Source organism: Pleurodeles waltl, chromosome 3_1 (assembly GCF_031143425.1).
Source record: "Pleurodeles waltl isolate 20211129_DDA chromosome 3_1, aPleWal1.hap1.20221129, whole genome shotgun sequence".
Classification (NCBI taxonomy): Eukaryota; Metazoa; Chordata; class Amphibia; order Caudata; family Salamandridae; genus Pleurodeles; species Pleurodeles waltl.
Genome location: NC_090440.1, coordinates 1,687,738,191 through 1,687,755,815, shown reverse-complemented (window position 1 = coordinate 1,687,755,815; position 17,625 = coordinate 1,687,738,191). Strand labels below are relative to the sequence as shown.

The 17,625-nt window shown below is 41.1% G+C and overlaps 1 protein-coding gene across 1 annotated transcript in view; it reads right to left on the bottom strand.

Moving 5' to 3' along the window:
* The window catches only part of COL6A1 (collagen type VI alpha 1 chain), a 93,292-nt gene that overhangs the window by 31,737 nt on the left and 43,930 nt on the right, over window positions 1-17,625 (bottom strand). Inside the window, exons 22-28 of the mRNA XM_069225482.1 lie at window positions 16,242-16,304; window positions 11,839-11,901; window positions 10,088-10,138; window positions 9,950-9,985; window positions 8,903-8,965; window positions 6,055-6,120; window positions 485-520 (exon numbers count right to left, since the gene is read on the bottom strand). Coding sequence (XP_069081583.1) covers window positions 485-520; window positions 6,055-6,120; window positions 8,903-8,965; window positions 9,950-9,985; window positions 10,088-10,138; window positions 11,839-11,901; window positions 16,242-16,304 — 378 coding nt within the window. The remainder of the gene's footprint in view (window positions 1-484; window positions 521-6,054; window positions 6,121-8,902; window positions 8,966-9,949; window positions 9,986-10,087; window positions 10,139-11,838; window positions 11,902-16,241; window positions 16,305-17,625) is intronic.

Sequence of the window (17,625 nt, the reverse complement as noted above, 5' to 3'; positions counted from 1 at the left end):
CAGGGATGTTGAAATGCAGCTGGCGGGTTTGCGGCCCCATAGGCGGCTGTTTGGAGGTTCAACCTTGGCGGGCGGCCTCTGCCGCCCGCCAAAGTTGAAATGAGGGCCTAAATCTTCAGAGAGAAGACTAGGGGAGGAAGACTGGATAGAGGAGATCTGGAGAATAGGATTAAAACTAGAGTGAGAGGATGAAAAAATGAAATCAACCTGAAAGAAGAAGGGCAGAAACAAAGGCTGAAGTGTGAAATCTGGAAGACAAAGTTTAGGATAATTAAGCCAAAATTCACAACACGAGTGAAGTGTGAAATCTGGAAGACAAAGTTTGGTATAATTAAGCCAAAATTCACAACACAAGGGCTGGAATAAAAAGACTAGAAGACGAAAGCTGAAGTAGGCATGCCAGAAGAAGAAAGGCAAAGAGAAAAGAAACCAAGAAGACACAGTGGGGTTCTAATTCAGACACCAGAAAAAATGGACTACTTACATCTGGTCCTGGTGGTCCTGGTGGGCCTTGGCTACCCTAGAAATCAGATGAATTGACAAAGAATAGAATTAAATTAATATTATGCTGCCTTATATTGTTAATACATCCGCATAGTATCTACATTATTTAAAGACAGGTCAGCCCACTGGATTGTGTGTCGTCACCTGATCTCTGCCATGCCACAAAAAATATGATTTCTGCAAGCTGCCTGTCAGATAATCTTTATGAATCTGGAGACCCTTTCATTGTTAGCAAAAGCTTTGCCTGCCATGACAAATTCTGTCTGCAAATCAAGAGGTATTTATTCTCCCTGGCTCTTATTTTTCAATGCTATCCTGGAATATGCTTGGTGCCTTGGCCTCACCACGTGGTGCACACCCACTTTTTGGGCCTTATTGTGCTTCAGTGAGCAAGCTTGTCTTGGACACAAGACTTAGTGTGTCATGTTTGTGGGCAAGCTGCCTCCCCAATCTGTCCTCATCAGTGAAAGCTTCTTTTGTAGAGTATGCTCATCCTATCCTTATAACTGTATACTCTACCTACCCAGGGCTAATTCACCCTTCATCAGGAAACATACCCACTGCCTTGATCTCACTCTGACCTGGCAGAATTACCATACACCTAGTAGGCATTTACCCTGTTGATCAAGAGGTACTGTCTGAATTTTACATGTCCTCACCCTGGGAAGAACTCTTAGCCAAGACTCACTTTGACATGCCAAAGAAAATAATTAAATGATCTAATGGTTTAACACTGAAATCTAAATGAGTCAAATGTCTTGGATGTGAGATGGGACCCTAAAAAATGGTACTATTTCCTTGGTGTTTGTTATAATGTGTGTATTTCAACACCCTGTGGAAGATCTAGTAAAGATTACATGGCACAACGCTGTGTGAAAATCAGCATTTTTGAGTTATCAATCAAAAATAACACAACTTCATATTTACAAAGTGTAGCATGCCAATGATGTCTTTGGTGATGCATACACAAATATTAATATTCGTGTAACAGCATTCAGTGTTGAGCAATGGTGAACAAGCAGAGTAGTTGACAGCTATTAGTAATTTGTGTGACCCTGTAATTTGGGACCAATGTTGAGTACAAAATCTTCATGCAAATGAATGTCCAAGGTCAAATTGCGTAATACGTGTTATTACAGGCAATAATATAACATTTTCTAGTTAAAAATATCATGTGATGTGGATGTGCACATTGCTAGTTGTTAGGTTCATTTACTGATAGGGTTCAGTGTAACAGTTTTTCATGCTACTTTACATGAACTTAGTAAGTATAACATAGCTTTCAACCATATGGCTGTTTACGCTGTTGCCATCCAGTCAACTCTACTTTGGATGGATTATCAGGGGTTTCACCGTGTGTGGCACAAGGCCTTTTACAACTGTAGTTGTCTTGACTTTCGACAGAAAAATCCTTTTGCACGCATTAGTTTATCTTCTCTAATGTTTGCATCAGTTAATGTTCAATTATTTTCACTTAGAGTTAAATACCATCACTCTGATTCACATGAGCACCCACACAAAACTTTAGTAAATGTGGGACCTTGTGTGACAGGTGCTAGGAATATATTTTTTTCACTGATAGACTCTACTCTCTTGTAGGCGTTAGCCTTTCCTCAAGAGTCCCAAGATGAATGCTAAATGTAAAGGTGGGTAACCACCAGTGGGGTCAGCAGAGCAGCTGCATTCACACTTCAGCTCCTAGCCTGGCCGCATGTCTGAAAGATGTGCTTGTGATCACTTTTCGCCTGGAAGACATCTTCCAGCTGGACTAAAGATAATGCATTTTAGAGTATTTCCCTCTCTAGGCTACGAAAGCATGATGGGAAAGACAAGGCTATGTTACCCAAGGTGACACTGCATATCAGGGGGTAAATAGAATATGCACATCTCCTGTGAAATAGCTGGAGGGTTGCCGGTTGCCAGGCTCCAAGTGGGGTATTTTACTAACGGTAGAAGTGACTGCCTGCCACTGAGAATTAGGCATTGAATTATGAGGCTGCTAGAGCTGATCAGTACAAATGTTATTTGGCACCCTGCATAATTCACGTAAAAGGAATACACAAAGCAAGACACATTTCAATTCCTGTTCAGAGACAAACCTTTTATGTTTCATTTGTAGCAGCCTCTGTAATCCTGTGGGACATGTTTCTGGGGTGATGACCTCATGTCCCAGTCATGGTGCCTTGCCGTCCCTCCTAAATTTGATGAAGTGCAAAATGGCTCTAATAGAAGGCTGCCTCCCCAAGAAATGCAGATTCCGAACAGGAAAGATGGTGAGGCAGCTGTCACTATGTGCAGGCAGCCTAATACGACTGTCATCTAGTACCACACGTACGTACTAATGGACTTCATCATTTTCATACAGAGGGACGTACATGAACAACCACGCGCATGCAGGTAACCTTCATTTACGACCCAGAGGTTATGGAAAAAAAGGTCTGAAAGACTGGACAAACCATACATATGGCAGGACCTGCTAGGCCACTCTTTTGTAGAAGTGCAGGTCTCTCCAAAATTCTAGCCTCACTTATGACCTGTCATAGCTTCAACCGAGACTGTAGTAGGCAATCCCAGAAGGTGACTTTCACATAAGATGCCCCCTTGACATCGGAACCAGCTCTGATGGATTACGTAAAATATAGCACATATGACTGTTGAGCTCAAAGGTCAAGAACTATCAGAACTGCCCACATTTTCAAGGGTAAAGCAGCTGTATTTCAGCAAGACATGTTAATCAAATTCGTTCCAAAAGAGCAGATGTTTCCTCTGATATGAGCATAAAATTGTTCAACCCTGAACATAATACAGGATCATATGGGGACTGATGCTCCCTTTGCTGAACTGATGGACCTAACTGAGCTATTCTGGTCAAACTCAGGCACATGTTATCCTTGACAGACAAGAAGACTGCAAGAGACATGCTGCCAATGATCATTTTGCACATTTGGGTGCAACTGACCTATTCTGGTCAAACTCAGCGACATGTTATCCTTGACAGACAAGAAGACTGCAGGAGACATGCTGCTAATGATCATTTTGCACATTTGGGTGTAAAAGTAGAACACATTGGGCCAGATGTATCAAGAATGCATTTTGAGAATCGAAAATAGCGATTTTTAAGAAATCGCTATTTCTGATTCGCAAAATGCAATGTATCACATTTGCGATTCGCTAATAGCGATTTCTTAAAAATCGCAAATGTTATTACCGAATCACAAATTGCGAAACAGCCCCCATTTGCATCTATGGGCCTGTCGGCCCATATTTGCAAATATTTTGTATGTCCCAAATTGCAAATTCCTAACTGGAATTCACAATTTTGGGAAATACAAAGTCCAGGGTGCTAGGGGCCTAAGGCCCCCTCTGCTGCACCCCAAAACATTTTTTTACAACATTTTAATTTGCACATGGTTACCACCAGGTTCAACTTGGTGGTAATAGCGATTCCTTAATGCCCAATTCGCATTAAGGAATTGCTTCTTACATGTGCTTTAGAAATCGCAAATAAGGAATCCTTATTTGTGATTTCTTATTTACAGAGTCGCAATTTGCGACTCTCTAAACAGGGTTGCAATTTTAAGGAATCGCTATTTTAGCGATTCCTTAAAATTACATTCAGAATGCCTTTGATACATTCTGAAATGGCTTTTTGCATTCGCACACGGGCATTCACACTGTTTGCGAATGCAATAAGCTTTGATACATCTGGCCCATTATCCCATAAATGCTACTAATATTGGTATTTTAAAGGCCTGAGACTGGGACCATTATTATAGTCGAATGGACATAAAGACACTGATTACGAGAATTAGCATGGTGCTGTGATAGTCACAGGCAGAGACGTGATAGGAAGGAGCCAGTACTGGACTGTAGCACTGAGGTTTCAGCTATTAGATTTCTCTAGCAAACTCAGTGATGTGAATGCATCATGTCAGGAATATAACTAGAAAACCTCTTAAGGCCGGAAAGAAGAAAACACTGTATCGCAGGCTGCGGTAACAATCCATTTTCTGGTGTATGTGAAGAGCTTCCCATTCCATTTCTGAAGTGGTAGCTAGTTGCTTGCTATAATGCAGAATACAGTCTCTGAAAGCTGACTGTACTGGTTCACTGTTGGTTTATGAGAGAACCAGGATTTCCATATTTGGTATTTGCCAAAGTCTGCTGGCTTGCATCCACAGGATGTGGAGTTTGTGAAGATCCAAACAAAGCTCCATTCCAACAAAAACAGTTTACAGAATTTACATCGGGTGCACAGCAGACGACAAGAAAAAGACACCCATTCCTGAAGTATCCCGTCCTCAGAGTCTAGGAGACGCACACGTCAGTTGGAACTCCAAAGCTGTGCCCTACTGATTTCCAAATCCTATGAAACACACTCTACTTTACACACCGTGCTGGGTCTGGGAAAAGTAGCTCTAGGTGCAGTTCCAGAAGGTAGATGTGTTCCACAGACTTGTAATAGCACTCCGCTTTGGAATGTCAAAGTTTCCAAGTTATTTCACTTTTCTCATTTGAGACTGTAGTATTTCCTTGGCCTGGGTTTAGGAAAACTGTGAGATGAGTTCTAATACTGGCCACATATTCCAACTAAATCTTCCAGCCCTGTTCTTAATTTCCTACTATTCTGCCTCTAGTAGCTTCCCACCCTATTCTTGAAATCTTCCAGTGCTGACACTCATGTGTTGACAATAATATATTGCTTCACTTGACCTAATACATGCACAGCAACCTCCCATAGTCATCCACCTTGCACCTAAAGTCATTCTACACTCTCCATATGCCTGGGTGCCTATCCTCTAAAAATGACCACCTTGCCTGCAATTCCTTCAAAACAATCCATAGTATCCCATCTCCATCCAGAGGGTATCCCTCACTGAAGAATGTAAAATGCTGCCTCATGCGTTAGGCCATGTTTCTCTAATATTTTTTCCTCCTGCTGTTAATGATTCCTACCCTGCCACTGCAATCTTTTCCTGCCTTTAAACTTCTCCTTATGCATCCTACCCTGCAAACGCGCCCCAAAAGCCCTTCTGCCCTGCAAGTTTACTCTGCTCAAGTTGCGTCTCTAGCTTTCCTCCCTAACATCCTCCTTCTTTCTTCCCCTCAAATCCCCGACGTCTGAAACACTTCTATCACACCGCTAGTCTTCGGACCTAATTCAAAGCCTCCTATCTTGCTGATTAAGTATATAATGTGCTATGAAATCTTTACTACGCTGTTTCCTGAAGTCTTCTGACTTTGCCAATATACTCTGCTATTCTCTTCCTTAAACAAGTCCTGCCTTCTGTTGAAGTTGCTCAATTGGTCTCTAAAGTCCTCCAGGCTGTCCCATTATTCCTTCTACCAAATGCTACTCTATTCTCTTCCTAAAGTTCTAATCTACACCCTCACTTCCCTGCCCCTTTTTTAAAAGCATTCTCACATTTTGCTTTGGAAATCACCATTTCTACCCATGATACCCACTCTCTATCAAGGACTAGATACTGCATCAAGGTTTACACATGTTCTTTGTTTCTTTAATGAGGACACACAGGGTTGGTTACTCACCGGGGGCCCTTCTATGCCTCTGTGACCCTTGGCTCCCTTAGTTCCCTGGGCACCAGGGGTACGGTTCTGAAAAGGAAGCACAGGCAGTTACATTTTGGACTCCGCAGAAGTAAATCAAACTGTATCAATTAAGTGCATTCAAGCCCATCCACCTATTTCTCTCTGACAATTCAGAATTTCAGTGTGACAACCGGTTTCCTAGGGCACCATGGCAGTCAGGGGTTACTGGGCTCCATTTGCATCAATTGGTAATGTTCTCTACTGCTGTCCTTGGGCCACAGTACTACTGGTTCACAAGCTGGATAATCAAGTGCTCCTCTCCAGCACTTAACTCTCCCAAGGCTTACTCAAGGAGGTAAGGTGGGTTACACATTCAGAATACAGTTGAACATGTGATGGAACAACTAGGTCCTAAACAACTACTTGCCTAAACCACTACTGCTAAACAACTAAAAAGTCTCTACAACAAAGTACTGAATAACTACTGTCTAAACAATGATTTTGCCTGAATAACGATTGCATGAACAACGAATTTTAAGGTAAGTTTTTCTTTTTTTTATGGTTTATTCGTTGTTTATAATTTATGTGTATATATCAATTCTAAACAACATATATATATATATATATATATATATATATATATTCTAAACAACGAATAAACCATAAAAAAAAGAAAAACTTACCTTAAAATTTGTTGTTCAGGCAATCGTTATTCAGGCAAAATCGTTTAGACAGGATTTGTTCAGTACTTCGTTGTAGAGACTTTTTAGTTGTTTAGCAGTAGTGGTTTAAGCAAGTAGTTGTTTATAACCTAGTTGTTCAGGTTGTTTCCCTGTAAGAATACCCTACTTTTGAATACTGATTTCAGTTCTTCACGTCCAACTCTGCTGTGATGACCTTTTATGCCCTACACGGTACAGGTCAAAGATTTATATCACGACACGGCACAATGTCTTGCAGATGCTTGATATCAATAAAACGGGTACCGCTGCACAATAACAGCTATTATTTAAATTGCAAGACCTAATTCAATCAATTATATACACTGTGTAAATGGAAATAAAATATTTTTGGTAAAAAACATTTCTTTCCTTTACCCTATTAATTTCCCTCTTCTGCAATATTCATGATCCCGTTTCTGAGTTAACATTGTTGCACATATTCACAGCCCTGTAGAGTCTGGAAGACACCCTCAACCCTCCATCCCGCCAGCCTTCATTCAAGGCCCTTTATTCCTTCACAGGAATATCTGGATTTTATAATATGCTTTGTTGCATGTGGACAGATGCAGATCCTATTATCGAGGAATATTGCATGTCTCATAGCTGACACCCTGGGAATTCTTACGGTTTACTAAAGAGATTCGGCCACTGGGTTCAACGTCAAGGATGCAAGGTCAGAAATTGTTGTTCGCAGCATTTTTCATGTCTTTCACTATGTAACTGATTATAACAGAATGCCTGTTGCAGAACTTTCATGTCACTTATGTAAACCATTACCGGGGTGGTTCGTGCATAAATGTGTTTGAGTGCTACACACATCACAAGAAGCTGTCTGTTCTGTACTGAAGGTTTAGGGTTGTAGGTGGGTGAGAGTACCATTATCCTTCAATAAGCCAGTGACATACCCACTCATTAAGTGTGGCAGACTGGTATTACCCTCTGTCCCTTCCTTAATTTCAGCCCGAATCACGTCCAACCTGTTTGCACTGGTCACAGTCACCACCCACCACAGATCACACCCAACTGCACTTAACAGAGGACAGAGTCTTTGAGCTTCTTAGCGGGGTAGATAGATATACATTCTGTAGTTTTTTTTATACAAATATGGACGTTCCCTTCCTCCACCTCTTCATTTTCAGCACTCAAAGAATGTGCTTCAGAACTGTGTGAAAGGGGCAAACCCTGGTACTGAACAAACAAGTGTTTGCCCAATGCCAGAACAGAAGTGGTGAGTTGTGTTGTTAGGAGATAAGCATCTGTCAGCAATTTGTCTTTGGTGTTCTGTTATGTGCAAAGGCATCGTCCGACTAGGGAGTTAAGTTGGCACTAACAGCGATGGATGGCAGAGAAGAGGAGAGCAAGTTGCTGTTGGGGTGTCAGCACTTTGCCATCTGTAAGTTATGCTCTTTTGTTCATGGGCAGGCACATGCAGATGAGCATGTGAGGTAGGTGAGTGTGATAAATATGTTGTGTTATTGGGGTTGCCAGTGATATGGCTGGTTTTGTGTTACACGTGGAGGGGTCTGATCAGTGGGTTTTCACTGGCTCTGAGAGACATAGTATCAACATTTTAGCCTTGGATCCGTGCTTTCCTCAAATGTTGTTGCATAATTCAACTAGCACATGCTCTTGGGTCTTGGTGGGATGGTTGAGCAAAGAGCCTGGTCTAGCAGAACTTCAGCTTTGGAGACGTGTCACGCATGTGATGAACTGGTGTAACATGCTAATGTGATGTTTTTGATTTGTGATGATTGATTGTGTGAAGGTGTAGTAAGTATGGTTAGATAGCTTTTCTTTGCCAACCACAGACTTTGGTGCCAATTTACTGTGTCACTGCCCTGTGTCTATTAAAGGGGATCAATGAGACAGTAAACATGCTCGGCATAGAGGAGTGGTCAGTGCACAGTGACACTACAGTCCACTGCTAGGGGGCCAGCCATTGTTCATTGCTATCTTCACATGATAAACGATGGTCCTGGATGTCCTCACTACGCTCCGACTTTATTCTATTTAACAAAATGCATCTAGAAAGCATCCAGACAAAATAATACAAGAGTGAAGTGTCAAAGAGATGACAAAGATAACCTTTCAACATTACACATAAAAAAGAGCTATTAGTGACTTACATCATCTCCTGTATCGCCGGTTTCCCCTTCATCTCCCTTGGGGCCAGGGTAACCTTTGGGACCCTGCAATGAATTGGACAATTATGGCAATTGAATATACATTCTCATCAGTTAATTCTTTCCAGTCACACACTTTGATACAAATTTGATCCCCTTTTACATTGACTGCTGAAATGTGCCTCTATAGTTGCCATGATTTCCCCAGGTTTTTGATATTATTTATTTTGATTTCGTTACTCCTCTCTATAGATCTCTTGATTTACCTCAGTAAGTATTCTGCGTTCCCTGTTGATCTGATATCACTTTCCTCCATAGCTTAAGTTGCTTTCATTACTTGCTGTTGCAATCGCAGTCTCTCGATATAATTATTTCTTGGATCTCCGGCTGTTGTCACTCCCCAACCTTGTTGTAGTTGATTTCTTCCACAGCTATAGGACTGCAGTCTCTGTGTTGCTTCTTATATTTGTAGCTTATTTCACACACCCTCCCAAGCTGTTGTGTTTTCCCTCTCTAGAGTCTGGGGATTTCCTTCTTGACGGAGGTTTTTCTCTTCTTTCGTGCTATGAAGATCTAGATTTCCCTATTTGATGTGCAACCCCAGATAAACAATTTTCACTGCAATCTGTTGCGTTTTACCTCACCAGCTGCTGAGATTTCACGTTTCAGGTATTGCAAGAGTACTTCCCACATCTTGATATATCTCTGCCTTGCTCGTGATTCCTTCAGCACTTCATTCTGGTAGATGTATATTATTATTTTGCATTTCGTTTTTTTTATTTTTATAAAAGACCAAACATGCAAGGGGGACCTGGTATTTAGCATTCGCTGTTGGTAGTTATGCACTATAAAGACACGGTCCATCAATCTAGCTCTTCTTTTCACACCAATGCAGGGTCCTCTCTCGCAGCGGGAAGAGACTACTTGTATTTTTCTTGTCAATGTGTATTGTGCAATTTGAGAACGGTTTTAAACGTGTTTGTATTTAAAATTATGTTCGGATGGGAACAGTTCATTTCCAACTCTAACTATGAAGACAAATGGACTTACTTTGGACCCAGGGTCTCCTCTGGCTCCCGGATATCCCTGGAAGGTGAGAGGAGGAAGGAGTGAGACTTAGGTCAGAATCTTGAAGCCAGTGCGATTATTTTTAAAGTATAGATAAAGGATGTTTAATCCTCAACTCACCTGAAATCCTGGAAATCCCTCAGTGCCAATTCCTGCTTCGCCATCATCACCCTAACAAAAGAAATAAACAAAATCAACAAACCAGCCAAACATAAAGGACAAGCCAAAAAACAACTAAATTTAAACAGCCAGCATCAACCAAGGAAAATCAACCTACTAATTAAACATCCAAACACTACAAGCTAATCAATTTACCTGACCGTATAGCCATTAGCCCACTACCACCCAAAACCATTAAACATGATAACAAAGCTTCTAATGCTGACCAATATGCATTATTTAATCAACCAACTAATTAACCTATTACAAAATAAGTAAACGGCAAAAGCAAATCACTTAACTAAGCAACAAACCAACAGTGCCAATCAAAATGTAACTAGCCAAAGGGTAAATTAACCAACCTATCAGTATTAGCCAAACAGTGAATAACTAAGTGACATGTTCAATCAACACCAAATAATTAAATGACCATTCAACACCTGCTAACACGCAGCTAGAGCACCAATGAACTGTTTAATCACAAACCTGACAACCACCAAGGAACATGATAACCAGACAACTAACCAGACATTAACTGACGATCATCCATTCACCGTAAACAGTCAACTAGCCAATCAAGCAATTAGCACCTCACATAGCTAGACAACAGAGTATATGTTTGGCAATCAAAGCAAGCAATGTCGTTCATCAAAGACACCCTATTTCACAACTACTAACCAGCCACTAAATTATAGCGTTTTCTGCAGCACTCAGGCACTCAGGAACTTCACACCTGCTGGATTGAGCACTATATATATATATATATATATATATATATATATATATATATATATATATATATATATTTATTTATATCACATGTTGTCATTATTGTTATTATGGTTATTGATATTACTTTGACTATTATTATAACTTTTCATCACTCATGCCACTAGTCAACCAAGTAGCTGGCAATAATTCCACCAAAACCATTAAATATGGACCTATGTTACATTAAATCATTTACTGAACAATCCATTTGGCGATTGATTAAACATTTACTTCCCAATAAAACATACACTACGCTAACCTTTCAGCAAGGGTACCTATCAAAAAACTAACTCACTCATACATTTAACCAGTTAGAGTTTTATGCACCTCTCAACCACACATTAACCACCAAGTCAAATATTCACTCAAGCAAGTACCCAACCTGTTTCAACTACATACTAGCCAATGACTATACGAAGTAGCATGAAGATAGTAAATCTATCTGCCCAGTCATTTAATATATCCAATTATGTTATCTATCTATGAAACAAAACCCATTTTGAAAATAAAGCCAAAAATCCATCCAACCTAGATGAACCAGTGTACTATAAGTTGATCAATTAAATTAATTTAATAGGCCAATTATCACAAAAACAGGAACCAACTGACAATCAACTATCCAAAGTGTCCTACTCTTAGACAAGTAATCCCAATACAAGCAGATGCTCAAATCATTTGATCAGCCAGGAGGCAATACATGCACCACTCACGCCTAACCCACGATATCCTCAACCACATCAAGACATTCAGATTTTTCCTCAACTGACTAACCACAGCTGAGAAGAGTAAAATTCCATGCTTAAAAACTGATTAATCAGACTCTGAGCCATCCCGTTATGGTTGTAACCTCTGTGATAACTGCTGTGCTCCCAGTAATCCCCCTTCCTCAAACTGGGCACTGGATGAAATGGAGGGGCCTCTGAAGTGAGAGCTTCACTCACCCTTTCACCCATTGGGCCATTGTCTCCTGGGAGCCCCTTTGCACCTCTTGGTCCTTTACTACCCTAGGAAGTAAAAAAAAACAATCATCAGTTAAAATACAGCAGAAGAGCAGGAAGAGAGCAGGGGATGTGTTTCCTTTGTCACTAATCACTTTGATCTTGTCCAGTCATTCATTAAGTGATATTAATTGTGTATGTTTTTCTCTCAAATTAAGACTGCAAACATTGAGCCGATTTATAATTTGGTGGATGGAGTAATCTCCATCAAGATGACAGAGTATATTTCTCCATCACCCTTATAAAGTACCTGCCAGGCAAATTATGAAATGTCCATCAGCCCAGTGGGAATTTCAAGCACTCACAAGAACCGTCTTTAAAGTGGTTCCTGCCAATGCATTGTAACTGTGCCAGAAGGCTGTGTCAAATATAACAGAACTGTGCAGCGAAGCTACAGTTTTTTATTTTCAAAAAGAAAATCGCAAAGAAGTATCATTTTTTTAAATAAAAAGCAATGCCCCCCTCTCCATGAGAGTTTCCTCCCTTGTTGAGGGAGGCATTAAGCACTTTTCAGTGCCCCTTACTGGAAAGTTTGTCCTGGCTATGACAGACATTGAAAAACAGCTATATGTTCACCTATCTAAAGTAGGTGGGCAGATATCCAGCCAAATGTCAGATGGCCCTTATTCCATTGGGCCCTTGGACAGGTTTGACCATAACAGAGATGGGGTTGTCTCCATCGTCGTCAGACTATGGTCCACCTGAATTAAAAGAGGATGGACCATAATCTTGGTAGGAGTGACGGAGTTTCCTCTCATCCAACATTTAAATCAGACCCATTCTGTAATTTACAGACATTTTTTTCCTATTTTACTTTATGAGCAATCTTTAGAGTTTAATGTGATTCGGTGACACAGAAAGCACAAGGAAAGCTTTCTAAAAACACAATAATTCCCCTTCAGTGGCGGATTTATCTCACGAGCACAAGTGGTCCTTGTCACTCCTGAATAAGGTCAGTGACTGACCACAAACTATCTGAGATCCTAATGTACTCAGGAGAAAGACCCAGGGCCAGAGTTAAAGAAAAGTGGTGCAGTGCGGTGCTGCGCCAAAATTGTCAGTGCAGCACAGCGTCACTTTAGAAACACAGGGATGTGCTGTATTTAAAGGAATACGGCGCACCCCTGCGTTTCCCCCTGTGCTGGCGTTAAATTTAGCTGCCAACGCAGGCATCCTTGCACCACCGTGCAAGGATGTCTGTGTTGACGAGTGTGATTGTTTATGTACGGGAAGGTGTCCCTTCCTGCACATAATAAATCACTAATGGCGCTTTGGCACTTCTGTGTGTGCTGCACTCTGCAGCACACACAGAAGTGCCAAAGCGTCATTTTCAAATTATTGTTTATGTGCAGGAAGGGACACCTTCCCGCACATAAACAATCAATTATGACATTTTGCTTTTTCTATGCGTGCGGCAGAATGCAGCATTGATAGAAAAAGCAAAAAACAAGGAGGAATAAAAGTACTCTTCCTTGTTGCGCCCTGCTAACGCCACCCCTGGGGGTGGTGTTAGATTTTGGCGCAGCCTCAGGTTTATGAAATTGTATAAATCGGAGGCAGCATCAAAATGCAATGAGTGTTGCTGTGACACTCCCACAGCAACACCCATTGCACACCCCTTCCACACACAGTGCTGTGTGGGAAGGGGCTGTATTTACAATGTGGTTAAGCCACAAAAAGTGTCTTAACGCCACCTTGTAAATACAGAGCTGTGCTTAGCGCTACAGGAGCGTCACAAAAAGTGATAGGGGCCTATAGATACAGCCCTCAGTGTATTAAATTTGGCTGTGAATGGCTCTTGGAGTGTATTGAACAGCTACATCTGTGGCTGCGGACTATCTCTAATTACTTCAGCCTTTGCTGTTGTTCTACGTTTTGAATATATAAGAATAGATATGAACATTCAATGTTTGGACATTCACTAATATACTATGGAACAATAAACCCGAAAAAATTTGAAGTTGTGATGTGCTGTGGTTTATCCGTGGACTTTAAGCAACTGTTAACCCATATGGGTTCCCAGAATTTAGGGCCAGATGTATGAAAGCATTTTGCATTCGCAAACGGTGCAAATGCCCATTTGTAAATACAAAATGGCAGTTCAGATTGTATGAAATAAATTCTGAACGCAATTTTAAGGAATCGCTAAAATAGCAATTCCTTAAAATTGCGACCCTGTTTAGAGAGTCGCAAATTGTGACTCTCTAAATTAGAAATCGCAAATAAGGATTCCTTATTTGCGATTTCTTAGCACATGCATGAAGCAATTCCTAAATGCGATTTTGGCATTTAGGAATCGCTAATTACCACCAAGTTGAACTTGGTGGTAACCATGTGCAAAATTTAAAATTGCATTTAAAATGCATTTTTAAATTGTACATGTAAAGCACACATGCCCTTTGGCATGTGTACTCTTTACATGTTCCCCCCAAAAAATATGGGGTGCAGCAGAGGGGGCCTTAGTCCCCCAGCACCCCAGGGTTTTGCATTTCCAAAATTGCGATTTCTGGTTCAGAAATCGCAATTTTGGAAATGCAAAAAATTCGCAGATATGGGCCAACAGGCTCATAGCTGCGAATGGGGCCGGTATCGCAATTTGCGATTCGGTAATAGCATTTGTGATTTTTGAGAAATCGCTATTACCGAATCGCAAATGTGATACATGGCACTTTGCGAGTCGGAAACAGCGATTTCTTAAAAATCGCTATTTCCGAATCGCAAAGGGCTGTGATGATACATCTGGCCCTTACACCTTGTGGCTGGGTGTAACCACTGTGGCACTCTTTTGAACAAAATTGTGGACATTCTCAAATATGCATTGCGTTTGATTATTCAGCTCACATTGTGGAAGTGTGCACCAATTTATCACACAGCCACTGTTTTTGTCTTCTAGGCTCTTAAATCAATAGCTGGAAGTCTTGGAAAACAGATCCTGACAAATGTCACTATGAGGAAGACCAATGTAATTACTGGTGGAGGGTCAAGGATGTTGCAGCAGTTTTACTCATTTGAAAAAGAGCAATGTGGAGAAAGCATGAGCTCCCAGGACATGACCACTGGGCCATGCATAAAGTTTCCATGATTGAGCAGTTCTTAGACTAGAGAGCACAATAAACTGTTTTTTACTGCATCCCTATGACTGAATGGATCTAAAGCAAGAAGGTTGGATCACTGACTGACCAACACACCTTGATCGCTGAATGAGTCCCATACTACAGAACTGAACTGTGGTGTGGCTCAATGGCACTGAACTAGCAAGGGAATCCTACTAACCAGAAAAATCATTACTGGTCAGTGGTAAATTTCATTTGAACCCAGAGCTTGTGTCACACATAATCTGAGATCCCAGTTTTCAGAGGGCTGAAAATAAGGACCAATTGTATTGCAGCTTGATCAAAAATCTACTTGAGTGACTGGACACCTTTGAATTAACATTTGACCTTGTCCAGTGCTTGGACCAAGAGTATATATTCCTGTGAGGAAAGTTCCTGACAAATGTTACGGGTCTCTCGGTCACCAATTAATCTCTCAGAGAAGGAATTTAGGGAGGTGTATGATTGTATGTGAGGCTGTGGTCAACTGTGCCACTCAATCTTTCCCAGCCTGGAACGAGACTCATTAAAAAGTATATGGCAGGAGTTACCTGAACCTTTCACGTAATTAACTGACCAGGTGACTGATCTAGGAGGTCACATTGAAACATGCATTTTGTTCTTTAAATAGCAGGGCTTGTTCCTCCAAACTTGAGCTTGGGGTGTGCTCTGGCATTGGCTTGATTGACAAATGATAGCAAAGCATAGGTACAGCATCTCCCACCTACCTGCACTTATGTAATCTACTCCCCACATACAGCACAAGGTTAATACCCCAAATTGCCAGCTACCTCTGCACTGTGATCATTTGTCACTGGTCCCAGTGTTGTTGGCTAGAACTCTGCATAGTGTGCTCTCATAGAGGTTGCAGGAGCTATTCACACTCCAATGTCAGACTAGGTCAGTGAGAAGAGATGCCTAGTGACACAGCCACATGACACTGCTGGAATAAGGAAGCCTGGAGGCCTGCTGAAGCACTCTAAGAAGAAGTAGTTAGTCAGTACAGTCAAAACATACATCTTAGATTGATCTATTGATTAGGGGGTGGTGTTTACTTATTCTTGGGCAGGGTTATACGTTTCCTTTGCATGGTCAGCTTAGTACCACTCTGGAGTGGCCTGTGCATGCATAAGTAACTGAATGACTAAATTAGTAAGTGAATAAATTAATGAATGACTTAAATTATAAACAGATGGATGGACAGACAGATTATTGTCAGGCAATGGTCACATGCAAAGGCACGCTATCACTCACCTCGGGTCCAGCGGGCCCTTCATCACCTCTGTATCCCTTTGGTCCATTTGGCCCAAGTTCTCCCTGTAAAGTAGAAACAAATATTGCAGAGAATTAAACTTTTTTTATCCAGTGAGTGAGATGTCACCTGTGGCAGAAATATGTCTTAGATGCATCATACAACCAAGAGGGCTCCTGTGTTTTTGAATTCTGCAGGTCACTCACACTACTAATATATCACAGCACTACTCTGCACACACCAGGATATTAAGCACATGCACGCACCAAGGTATGGCTGACACACAAAAAAACACACATACACTCATCACACTAGGACATCGATTGATATGTAGAAAGCCCTCTAAACACATAAGCAGACATGGAACAAGAACCAACCAGCCTCATCACACTCTTGCTTAGATGTGATCATCAAACACCATTAAATGTTTGGGTGAGTGTCATCTTATCATCCAGGATTGCATGACAAGTAACTTTCTAAATCTTAATGGAAAATAATAGAATCATAGATTTTGGACAAGTCCTTTCAGTGTGACAGAGAGTCTGGCCAACTGTTTTGGAAAAATCATAAATGAAGGGGCCCAAAGTTTTTATAAGAAGCTTGCAGCCAGTGCTGACAAATGTCAGGATTGCCAAATATCAAAGCTGTGCATTATGAATTCCAACTCATGCCTCTTTCTTCCACCACCAGACAATGCCTGCCTCTTTTTTCAGTCTCACTGGTTCCTTTTATCCTTGCTTTTCCTTTGTAACTTTTTTCACCTTTCTCTTCCACCTCCTTTTGGGGTTTCCTCTCTATTTTGCTGGGTCAAAGTCTGATGAGGAAAAGTATGTGCCAGTCTCCATAAATGAGTGCTGGTGAGCCCCACCTGCAACCACCAGCTCACATTCACTACTGCATGCGTGCCTCTGTGCCATAAAACAACATCTGATTACCTCCCAGTTTGGATGCACAAAATATCTGACCCCTTACTTTATACTGAGGGTCATACTAGAGAAAACCCTTCCATTTATTGTGCTAGAAAATTAAGCCTCAGTCACTGGGGCCATTATTTATCCAACGCTGACTATGTCAATGTCTCTGAAAAGCTCCCCAAACCATCAATAATACAATTGCAGCAATTACAGAACGTGGTAGAGTATGTAACTTTAGTTGAAAGTGCTTTGCTTTGTTCACTGGCTACTCACAGTAAATCCTTCATTTCCTCTCAGTCATGATTTCACCATATTTCCTTATTAGGGACTTAAGATCTAGCCTTCCTTTCCTGCTAAAGTTGCTAATTTAAAAAAAGCTTGAAGCGTAGGGTGAGATTGATGGGTCCTTGGACCTCAACGGCAGAGCCTCGGGAGATCCCTAGCTAGTTTTGTGTTTGAAAAACACAAAATT